At 42.5% G+C, this 12,584-nt stretch overlaps 1 protein-coding gene across 5 annotated transcripts in view; it reads right to left on the reverse strand.

The window, feature by feature from the left end:
* The window catches only part of RAB41 (RAB41, member RAS oncogene family), a 269,432-nt gene that overhangs the window by 179,042 nt on the left and 77,806 nt on the right, over positions 1–12,584 (reverse strand). For all 5 annotated transcript variants that reach the window (XR_011199044.1, XM_069209780.1, XM_069209752.1 and 2 more), the window contains exon 3: positions 1,960–2,013. Coding sequence is in view for 4 of the 5 variants with exons in the window: in XM_069209780.1 (XP_069065881.1) it covers positions 1,960–2,013 (54 nt within the window). In the remaining variant the exon portion in view is untranslated. The remainder of the gene's footprint in view (positions 1–1,959; positions 2,014–12,584) is intronic.

Below are 12,584 nucleotides of genomic sequence, written 5' to 3' on the forward strand. Positions count from 1 at the left end.
CAGGGAGGGTGGGGGTGTTAAATCGCCTGTAAAAGACCAGTAGGGGCCCCTCCTGAGTGAGAGGGCATGAAGGCGATCCAGAGGGTGTTCCAAACACCAGAGGCACACCAAATGTGGGTTTGTCACCGACATATGTCGGTAACAGGCACCACATCTTTTTTAAACTGGCCTTTCTGGCAGACATTCTAACATACCAGGATACAAAGGCTTGAAAAAATATCTACAAAAAGTCAAAAAAAGGGTCAATCAAAATAAGAACTGGGGGGGGGGGAGAACTTCCCTGATCTGCGGTGACTGGTGTGGAAAGAAAAGAACGGACGTCAGTGTACTGGGGTGGCGCCTACACAGGCACCATGCACCTCATTTCCAACATGGACAATGCAGACGAGACCATACAGAACAGTACAACGTTGTTTACCAGCACGTGGGGTACTGCTCAACAAAAGTTTCCAGATTCAAGGTAAGGAATCTGCAACTAGAATGGGTGGGGATGGGGTCTAGAGAATGGAGGGAGATGCTCTGTTTAACTGAAGATAGGGTCTATCAGACTAATGAAACAGAGAACTATCCCCTGAAATATTTAACGGCATGCCGAACATAATGGATGTACCTGCTGTCCATCTGATACTAAAACTGACTTTAAAGACGAGCAACAACACACTTAAGAGGTCACTGCTGTGTAAGTAGAGTATGCAAAGAAAGGGGGACGAGGGAAACTGAAGCATACAAGAGCAGATATGCTGAAGCCACATTGGCTTTCCATTTAAACATTTACACTTGTATGTTAAAAATCATAGAAAAATGTAAACCCTATAGATAGGTGATCATGGAATTGACCTCTACATCTAGGACAATGCTCTGTTCCCTGCATGCCACCTAAGTACAGGGTTCAATTAGGCCTTGAAATGTCAATGCCCAGATTTCAGCACGGTTCAAGTTTCAACTAATCTCACATCTCAGCTAAAAGAACGTTCTTCAAAAATGGCGTTGTGGAATAGGTCAGTCTCCAGCCATAAAGAGAGTGACTAGACTTCAAGCAACGAAAAATTGAGCATGGTAACAAAGAATTATTTGGAGAACAGCCAATCGTTTGTTCCATTAACAGAATGACGAATAGTGATTGTCACCCATGATCAATGTGAAAATCAAACTACTTTGATTCCAACAGGCAACTTTATTTTCAGAACTATATTAAAATAAAACATTACAAGTCTATTTCAACCTGCTACTATCGGTATGGTATAACAAGCTACTTTATATAAGAGAACCTTTTTATCACAAATATGCAGTTTTCAACACTGAAAAATTTCCCTTTTACCCCACTTGAAAAGTAAAAGATCTAGTGCACAGGAGAAAGTTGGAACTAACATTCTATGAAAAAGTTAAGCTCCAAGTAGGTGGATGAACTGACACTGTAAAAGTAAAGACATATAATATAGTTATTGAGTGAGCCCAGATTCTCAAAGGTAATTTCATCAATGGTCTCCCCTGGCATTAAGTCGACTCCCCTTCCCACCCATCCATCCAAAAAAGGTCAGAGCTGATGGGGATAAGAACATGCACAATGCATAAGTGCACTGTTTGATTAAGATATCACTACTTTAGACATACAGACACTGCGGCTCTATAAGAGGCATGGAGCACACACACAGTATTGCTAGAGTTAACACCAGTTTGAGCACTCTAGTGATGGGCAATACTAACTTCTGTTACCTGCTATCTAGAAACAGACATGCACTCTAAACGCGAAAAGAGATAAAGGTGAAGAAGAAAGATGTACTTTGAAAAAAAAAGAAAAATTAGAATTTACCAACAGACACTTTCTTTAGAAGTAGGACTGTCTGCCTAGAATGACTATTTTTTTCATATTTTCCTTTAAACCAAAAAGCCAGGCAATGATGCCTGACTCTCACACCCTAGCAGCTTCCACAGCAGACACGATGCGCATTGTTCACTCACCGTACGATCTTCCAGGTACATTGTTTTCGACAGAAAATCTATTCCAATCGTAGCCTGAAAAGAGACCAGAAAATGATGGTATTAGCAAACTACTACTTTTTAAAGAGATATTAGAACATATGGTTTCAATGGGAGATATGCGTTTATCTCTATTAATAGAATATGATTTAGAAGTGCATTACCTGTATTTGTAGTTTTCCATAATTATTTAAAATGTTTTATTGATATCTCATTTTTGGAAATATTTTTAAAGTTATTTTAGAGTTGAAATATGAAGACATTTACAAAAAATTTACAGCATTTATAATTAACAGAGTCAAAATTGCCCACAGGAAGTGGGTTCCATTCTAGACAAGATATGGAGGCAATCAGGAGGGTTAATTAAAAGCTACAAGTTCAGGTACTATTTCATTAAGCTGATGTTAAATGACATGTTCTCTGGCTCCCCTCCCACACTTTATTTATTAGGACAGCAATGATATGCTGGCTATCTGTGTCACTGCCCTTTTACCCTCATTTTTAAAATTATGGGGTGCCACTCTGCAGACTCCAGCACCCACCTGCCCCACTGACCACCAGAGGCGCCACATATCGTTCCTTACAGACAGCACTTTAAGGCATGTAATCCTCATTGTACATTAAAGTTGTAAGTGTTTCACTGTTGTGGAGAGTGAAAAATAAAGGGAGGACCGACGAGGGTGGTGATCTATAGAGACTGAGCAAAGGACACAAGGCAGAGTGAAAAATAAAGGGAAGGCTGCCGTGTGCTGTGATCTACAGAGACTGAGCAAAAGAGTCCAGGTGGAGTGAACAATAAAAGGAGAACTGACGAGTGCAGTGATCTATAGAGACTGTGCAAAAGACCCCAGGTGAAGTGGAAATACATAAAAGGACTGGCGAGTGCTTTCAAGGCAAAGGAAAACTTTTCAATTGCCACTTAGGATCTCCTTGGTATGCACAAGGTGGACTAACAGCACAGTGTTTTCAGAATGCTTGAATAGACATCCTCACCGTTATTCACTGCCCTGGCACAAAGAAAGCTTACAGAGTTCTGCATAAATAGAAGTGTGCATAAGGACGAATTGTTGTATTATATTAGGTGGTTTTGTAGCATATATTCTCACCCAGCAAGATATCCTAGGGCAAAATACAGAAAGGGACAGTTTGGAGGCCAGACAGCAGAATAAAATAGGTATGTTTTAATGTTGTTCTTGAGGAGCGGGAGAGAGCTGGTCATCCACAGGGGAGGAGGGAGTTTATACAGTTGGTTGAGGCCAGAAAGGATACAGATCGACCTGCTATACTGGTGAATATAGGGGGAGGAGGATAGTGGCTGGCATCTGGGTGAAGGTGAAGATAGGACCAGAAGGTTGGTGAAGAGTGAGTACTTTCTTTTTACTATAAATCAAGGCTCTGTGGGAATGACATAACCGTTTCGGGATAGGTATCCAACATAGGTATCAGAGCAGAGGCGTGCTTGGAGTGTACACTGGCAATTTAAATACTAGTCGGGCTGCAGTGATTTGGATAATATGGAATCTTTTAGTGAGGTAGGCAGGAATGCTGATGCATCGTAGCGCCATAACCAAGATAGCTGGAGATTAACACCTGAATCACCATTTTTCTAAGGTCAATGGGCAACCATGAGAGAGTTTTGTGAAGCGTCTTAAAGATGATGAAAAGGAAATGGTTACAGTGGTGTTTTGGCTAGTCATGGACAGATTGGTGCCCAGAACAATAGCAAGTTTTTTTTTTTTTAGCATAAGTGGTATAGAGTGAGAGGTCACGGAGTTCCCCAGGCCACCAGCCCTCAGGCCAAAAGGAAGTGTTGTTGCAAAGTAGCGAAACCTCAGTTTTGTTACTGTTGACCTTCAGACAGTGGTTGTTCATCCTTTCTACTAAATGAAGCATGGAAGAATTAAAATTCGGACCCATGGCTGAGATGTTGTCAGACATGGAAATAATGATTTGAGTATCAGCAGTATAGGAGACAATCTCAAAACCATATCACCTGACAATGTTTGCAAGTGGAGTAGTGTAGACATTAAAACGAGTGGTGCTGAGGTGGGATCCCCGAAGGACGCCTGAGTAACCTCCCACCCCCAGTTTATCCTAATTGGTTATGATACAAAGGGTTTAAGAAAGACCATTTGGGTCATATCAGATAGAAAGGATGTGATTCACTTGAGGGCATTTGAGTAGTCATTTATTGTGGACGTGTTTACAAAGGATGGTATGAGATACCATTTCACATGTTGCAAATAGGTCAAGGAGGCTCAGGGCAGCAGAAGCTCAATGATCCAGCAAATAATCTGTGGCAGAGCGTATGCCCGCCTCTATGCTAAGTGCTGCTCTCAAGCAGCAGTGCAAGGATTCAAATAGATTATGTCTTCCCAGTTGTCTGGTAGCTGGCTGTTGATCTACACCTTAAGGACATTAGTAGGGTAGGCATGAAGTAAGATAGCGCAAAAGCTAGAATGGATTTTCTTGTCAGCTGAAGGCTTCCTCAGAAAAAGGACTCTTAACTTGAGGAAGCACTTCTTAAGTTTTTAAGGAGGTGTTAAAGATGTTGGTGAATGCTCTGCCTGTGACTGGACGGCAGAGCAAAAAAAGATGTAAATGGGGGCAGAGATTGTCAGGACAGAAAGCTTTGACCAATTGCTCAAGTCTGATAGTAGAGTCAAGCTTAAGATCAGGAAAGAGGGAAGAGAGGTTCCCTTGCTGGAAGTGGAAGGAAGGCTCATGTAGGGCAGAGAATTAGAACATGTTGGGGTCATATTAAATGTAGATGTTCCTAATCTTATTCTGGAAAAACCTGGCAGAATATTACAGAGATCAATGAAGGGTAAAACCGTTTTAGTGCAGACACTAGGGTTGGGAGAATTCCTTTATGATACTGAAGGGTTCTCGGAAAGAATTGGAGTCATCCTTTATCCGTTCCACCAGTCTGTCAGTCATAGATAGCAGTGCCGTAATACCCCTCCATTGTGTTTTCTGGCCCACATCAGAGTGGGATGAATGTCTTGAGAACAAGCTAGACGCCTTAGATGGGTAAGATTTTAGACCCACAAGGGAGTGTCTTACTTAGTGCACTAGGAAAAGACATCCAGCATATATTTAAAAATATGTACCTTTTGCGTTGGAGAGTAATGTTCAACTGTAGGTTGATGTTTACAAGGAAGCGAAAAAGGCTGATGTTTACAAAGGAGAAAATGAGAACAGAAACGAGATTTGCAAAAACATTGCAATGACATGCTTTCAATTTTATACACAAGGCACAAATATTTAGAGAATATAGGATGAGTTTGTTGTGAGGCTGCAAGATCTATCTGCAAAATGACAGTCTGGCATTATTGTCTGATGAACTAATACGTGACTAACTCACTGCACAGTATAATAGCAGAAAAACTAAATAAAGACTGTGAAAGATGCTGCTGACATAGCAAAGGTCACCAAATAATCAGTACACCGTGTGAGAGAAATGGAAAATAGGCTCAGTAGGGAAGACATTGAGGTAGCAACTGTAGAGAGAACTGGAGCTGAAGTGAATGCACTACAAAAGGGACTTAGCAAATCAGGCAAACCAAGAACCCGTGGTACTGTCAGGCAAAGGCTCAATTGGTGCCAAAGATGGGAATTTAATTATGTTACAAGCCCAAAAGCAGTTCTGCCATAAATAAAGACTATAGAAAGTGTAGACTTACAGGGCATTTCGCTTGCATGTGCAGAAAAACTCACAAAAGAAAAGTGGCAACAGATCTGAGAAGGAAGAGAACTTGGAGATGGTAGAGAGGGTGTTGCAAAAGACATCTTGCCTGGTGCAAATCACAGTGAGTAAACAGATATTTTAGGATTTTGTGGGCTGAAATTAGGTTTAGAGAGAGAAAGAGGATAAAGTGTATGTGGCAGAAGACAGCTGTTACACGCTGGCATGTTTAGGCAGAAATGTTGGAGTGGATTCCATTATTGAAGAGGAATGTGAGGTGGATTCTTTGCATCAGCTGTCATGAAGGCTCCCTTCCAGTAGGATGATATTTTAATAAACTCTTGTTTCTAATACCAACTTTTGTGACCCATAGTCTTTACAGTGACAACAAGCGGAAACCGAAGCCTTACAGTGTACCTGGGAGGAGAGTCACCGAAAGGACCTGTGGTCAAATCTGCAGGAAATGTAAATTAAAAGGAAATTTTTCCAGAGTATGCTGTGGTAGAGAGGGTGATAATAGAAGGCAGAATATTTCTGTTAATGCTTTAGAGAAACAGAAAATGGAATGGGCAAGTCAAGAAGTAATTTTGCATGCGAGTCAAGTGGTGGATGCGGAAAGCGATAAACCGTGTTGCACAGTTAAGATTGATGAAGTAACTAAAGGAATCATAGCAGATTCTGGTGCCAGGTACACACCAATAGGCGAAGAACAACTTAGCAAATTTCCCAACCAATTCTCAATCCACTCCATATCAAACTAGTGGCAGATAGGAACAAACATATTGATCTGTTAGGATTTGTTTAAACATATCTGAAATTTCAAAGAGCAACTGTTCCCTCTAAAGCCATTTTGTCAAGGATGAGTCTTGGCTTTTATGTCAGCCCAAGAAAAGAGATCTTTCCATATGATTGGATCCAAACCACCCAGATCAAGCTTTGGGAGCTCAGTTTGAGGTAAATGTCCTCAGGGGTATATCTTCGAAGGAAGAGTTTCCTGCGGTGTTTAATGACAGATTAGGTCTGCTTAAGAGTTCATACATAAGATTAGAATGCAAAAGGGAGCTGTTGTAAGAGTACACAAATCCTGAGGTGTTCCCCTCATAATAAGGGAGCCCTGGCGCTAGAAACTGTGGAGATTGTGTGACTGGATCATTGAGGAGATAAAGCCATTCGTATGGTTGGCCCTCGTTGTCACAGCTAAGAAGATTAATGGGGGTATATCTGTGTGTGGATTTGCGCAATCTGAACTGGCCATTTGGGTTAACAGACATCCCTTTTTCAATATAGGTGAGATGCTGACTACTATCAAGGGGAATAAGGTTTTTTACGTCCGGCACTTGCGGTCCGTGTATCATGAGATAGCACTTAATTAGAGTTCAAGGCCATCAGCATTTTTTGTTACACCAGAGGTTGCATACAGGTACAAGCAGATGTTATTTGGGTTAGTTTCAGTACCTTCTGTTTTCCAGCGGGCCATGCACCATTATTTTTTCTTAAAGAGGTGCCCCACGTCACATATTTTTATGACAATATCCTGATTATTGCTATAAATATGGACAAACGTGACAAGGCACTGAGGTCAGTTCTGGTGATTTTGGACAGGTATGGTTGAATTATTCAGAGGGAAAATTGCTCGATTAGGATGAGTGGTGAGGAATATTTGGGACACTTAATAGATAAGGAGACAGCATTTCTCTTAAGATGAAATTAGTCACAGCTACAGAGCATACATCCCTCACCAGGGTACAAGTACCAGCTACTACCCATATTGGGCCTAGCTGAATACTATTCACACTTTATTCCTATGTTTGCTGACAAGACTAAAAGCATGCAAAAACATCTTAGAGGAAATGAAAAATTTGTCTGGAGTGAAGAATATGAGAGGGAGTTTAGCAATTTGAAGAGAAACATTGCATTAGCACCTGCAAACCTTTTGATATCAAGGACAATATTATCATTAACACTGACCCAAGCTGTGTGGGTCCCAGAGAAGTCTTACTGCAAGTGCAGTGTCGAGATGGTAGAAAAGTTACCATTACCTATGCGTCCATTCCTCTAAGAGATGCTGAAAAAACTATTAAATATTTGAAAGAGAAGTGTTAACATGTTGATGGGGTGCAAACCATTTCACAAGATTTAAGTGGTGTATGGAATTTATCATTAGTACTCATCATCATCATCTTTTAGAGGATGTTTTTCTACTAATGGAACTGAAAGAATGCCGGCTAGGATTACACGCTGGGTCCTGAGAATATTGGAGCACAGCTATAAAATGGAGTATGTTCCAAGAAAAATGTGCTGGTCAACTGTTTATCTCTGTTGTCAGCGAGCGATGGTAATAGGAAGGAAACTGATGAGGAGATTGTAGTGGGCAGTGTGAATGTTATTATGCACAGCATAATTTCTCATGAGGAAGGGGAAGTTGCCATGAGGGATGATGTGGTGCTGCAAGAAGTGAGGAATTATCTTTTGGGAGGTTGGCCATTAAGGGGCAGAGATTCTGATGTGACAGAGTTATTTAGCAATGTCAGTGTGGAACTGTATGCTGTGGGTGAAGTGATGTTTAACAGTAAATTGTTGGTGGTGCCACTGAAATAGAGAGAGCATATTTCAAGTATAAGCGCTAGTCAACTACGCATTAGAGCAGACTATTAGTGGCTTGTCCAAGATGTGGAAGGGAGCATCAGGGGATTGCATGACATGTGAGAGTGACAAATCTGAGAAGATGGTGAAGCATCCCACTGCAGTTTCTAATGAGTCTGATCCCCCTTCGAAACAGACTGCTATAAATGCTGCTGGGCCCGTTTTTGTGTTGCAAAAGTATCCTAAGTATGCCATGATGGTTTCACAGTATTTTTCATGGTGGTCTGAGGTCAAATTCCCTGATCACGTCACAGCAGAAATTTTGACTGACTTTCTATTTGAAATGTGCAACAGTGAAGGCATACTTGAGACCACTGTAACTGACAATGGAGTACAGTTTGTGTCCTGTGTCATGAAAACGTTCTTCACGAATAATGGGATTAAGCACATCCACTCATCAGTATATTATCCCCAAAGTAGTGGACTAGTTGAAAGGTGGAACATAACCCTCACAGAGGGGCTGCAACTGGCTTTGAGTAGTGGAGCTGAAAGGAAGAATGCTGTGAAAAGGTTGCTTAGATTTTATTGCACCACTCCTCATTTTGTGACTAGTAAGTCTCAATTTGAAATGACAAGAGGCTGCAAGCAGAGAGCTTTGTTGTCTTAAGGGTATTTAGAGAAGGAATGAAGTATTGAAGCGTGGAGTTGTAGATGGTGATTACAAAGTCAGAGACTGGATATGCATGTTGAGGGGATCTAGAGTCGACAAGTGTTCTTCACAAGTTTTCACAACCTCTTATGGTATTGTTATACATGTTCACTAAGTGATGAACAGGTATGAAATCAGAAGAAAGTTGGGAGGGTACGTGACTGTCTCACTCAGGAAGAATGGAAAAGAGAGGTCACAGGTTTGAAGGCAAACATCTCTAGAGACCAACAAATATTTAAAACGTCTACATGGTTGGACTATTATGAGCCTTATCAGTCTGTGTACATGCTAGCTGGTTAAGGTGCCTGAACACGTTATTTATAATATCACCATTTCTGTTCACAAATTTGTGAGCATGAATACAATATTCTCTGTATATTCTGATGACAACTGTAAGTTGCATGTTCTTTTAAGAAAATGAGAAGCATTACATACTGGTATGGTCCGTCAGGAATGCTGAAGTGGATTTCATTCTGGAAGTGGAATGCAATGTGGATTCTTTGTGTCAGTTGCCAGGAAGGTTCCTTCTCAGTAGGATGATATTTTGAAAAACCCTTGTTTCTTAATACAAACTTCTGCAAACCAGTTCTTTACAATGGTCCTTCAATTTTGGGGTGAATGCATCAGTATGATTTTCATATCGTCATAAATCAGAGTGCCAAGCCAAGTTATGTTTGTGGAGGGCACTACTACTGACAAAATTTACGATGTGATCAAGAAGGAGTTTTAACAACTTAACCGGTACCTTCATAAGATCGTGCTGAAGCGGAATGCAGTAGCCATCCAGCATAAAGTGACAAGAGATCCGTTACTATGAGGGAGAAAATTAAAACTAAATTAAAAGAAATTTCAAAGAGAGAGATCCTAGAGCTGGCGTGTCCCCATAGGTTATCATGGGAAATGATGAAAGCAGACTGTGGTTCAATTCTGTGTAGCCTCAATCAAAACATTGTGGCTAATCATTTCATCAACAAATTAGTCCTCCTGTTGAAAGGGGTGAGGGGGAAGTACTTCTCAAATTACACTTAAAGAAAGTGCACTACCAGATCAAATTGGACCAATATTAAAAACTTACAGCATTTATTACTATGAAGGGTGTATTTGATCTAACTAGAACGCCGTTCGGCCTGTAGTCAGTGGCAAGAGTCTTTCAAAGGATGATTTAGACAGTATTTAATGGATTGATTAAGGTCATATTTCTTCAGGAGTTTGGGGAGACTGTGGAGGAAAAACAACCTTCTCTTGAAACAAGTGTAAAACTGTTTGAGAAAGACATGGTTGACGTTGAGGAAAGAAAAATGCAAATTCTTGTAAGAAGAGAAAGACAAGGGCAAACTGAGGTAATTCATGGGACTTGGAGTACTACCCTTAGTTTGTGCAGAAATCTGTACACAGGACAAAGCCACTACGAGTTTTGTTGAGGAACTGGTGGGGTTATGTGTGGTGTGTGTTACAACGGCAATGTTTTGAAAATATCAGGAATGAGATCATCAATGAGGAAATGTTAGTGGCTTTTAACATAATAAAGAAGACCCTGCTTAGAGCAGATGTCAGTGCTTAGAGCAGATGTCAGTGCTATTGGCACTGAGGAGATTTTATCCCAAATACATGAGGGAATTGAAAACATTTTGCTTCTTGCTCACTCATCAATTCAGAAAGAACTATACAATGACTGAGAAAGAGGAATAAGCGGCTGCTTGTAGTACACAGTATTTTTGGACAAACACACAGGGGAATACAACTGGTATTGCTTACTGGTCACAAAGAACAAGTTACTTACCTTCAATAACACCTGATCTGGTAGAGACCCATTCTAGCTGCAGATTCCTTACCTTAGGATTTCCCCCAGGCGTCAGTTTGGATCCGGAGATTTTTCTCGAACAGTACCCCTGCACACCGTTAGGTGGCTTCGGTTGTCAACTGCCACTACTCAATGTCCATGCAAGAAGGTGGAGACTGGACAGGTTTGGGTGGAGAACCCACTCCTGCGACAGACGTCCTTCCTCAAGGGACAGTCTGATCCGAAGATCGATGGCCATGCTCAACAGTTCTGGATACCAGACTCTCTGTGCCCAGTCCGGAAGCCACAAGGATTGCTTGGGCCCAGTCGTACTTGATCTTCTTAAGAACTCTGGTAAGAAGTGGCATGGGCAGAAAGGCAAACAGAAGACCTGAGCTCTACTCAAAATAAAAAGTGTTGCCGAGCAAGTTCCACCTTGGAAACTCCAAAGTGCAAAACAGCTGACATATTCTGTTCTTTGTGGAGACGAACAGATCTCACCAAAGCTCTATTCACTGCTGAAAGAGACCTTGCGCCACCTCCGGATGGATATGCCATTCGTGATCGATCAGGCATTGTCAGCTGAGTTCGTCCGCTCTGGTGTTCAGAGAGCCCGCCATGTATTGAACCACATGGGAAATGCCCTGATGTTGCAGCTATGTCCAGAGGCGCAGAGCCTTCTGACAAATGGTTCATGACCCCAATGCGCCCTGCTTGTTGCAGTACCGCATGGCGATGGTATTGTCCGTGAACACCTGCAATACTTTTCCCTTGAAAGAGGGAAGGAATGCATTAAATGCTAACCTGATCGCCCTGAGCTCCAAAAGATTGATGTGGAACCCGGACTGAGCTGGAGACCAGACGCCTCTGATCTTCGCCTCTCTGATGAGGCCACCCCATCCCAGAAGTGACATCCGTCACAACTGTCAGATCAGGCTGGAGAAGGGAGATGGATTTGACTCTGACCCAATCGCGTTTCAAGAGCCACCACTGCAGATCTTGCGCAGTTCCCGCTGAGAACTGGACCATGTCAGAGAGATTTTCCTGATGCTGCGGTCACTGGAACTTCAGGTCCCACTGCAGAGCCCGCATTTGCCAACTGGCATGAGTCACCAGCAGGAGGCCATGAGGCCCAGCAGCCTCAGAGTTATTCTCACTGAAATCCAGGCCAGAGACTAAAACACCGTAATATCCTTGACTCGCCATTCGGGAGGATAGGCCCAAAAAGTGCACAGTGTCCAGAACTGCTCCGATGAAGGGGAGCGTCTGAAAGGGTGTCAGGTGTGAGGGTTTCGCTGTAGTCTGGAGAAGGGAGACGACAGTCTAGGGCAAGCCTGTCTTCAACAGCCAGTGGTTCCAGGTAGGGGAAGACTTAAACCCTTGAACTGCGCAGATGAGCTGCGACTACTCCCATCACTTTGGTGAACACCCGAGGGGGACTAGTGAGGGCAAAGGGGAGCAGGATGAACTGAAAATGCTCGTGGCTTACTGCAAGTAACGTCTGTGGGCAGGCAAGACAGGAATATGGAAATAACCATCCTGCAAGTCCAACGCTGCCATCCAGTCTCCTGGGCCCAGGACAGATAGAACCTGAGCTTTTTGAACTTCTTCTTCCTGACGAAGAGATTGAGAGACCGGAGGTCTAGGATAGGGCGGAGGCCCTTGCCCTTACTGGGCACCAAAAAGTAACGGGAATAACAACCACAACCTACTTCAGGGAAAGGGGTCTAGAGAAGGAAGCCTCGGGCTTGAAGCACTTCTAGCAGGAGATAAGTCCCGACTACCACCGAAGGCAGCTCGAGGCCCAGGATCCCGCCCGCTCTCCGCACCACCAGGGAGGAGAATGA

This window comes from Pleurodeles waltl, chromosome 2_1 (genome assembly GCF_031143425.1).
Source record: "Pleurodeles waltl isolate 20211129_DDA chromosome 2_1, aPleWal1.hap1.20221129, whole genome shotgun sequence".
In the NCBI taxonomy this organism is placed as follows: Eukaryota; Metazoa; Chordata; class Amphibia; order Caudata; family Salamandridae; genus Pleurodeles; species Pleurodeles waltl.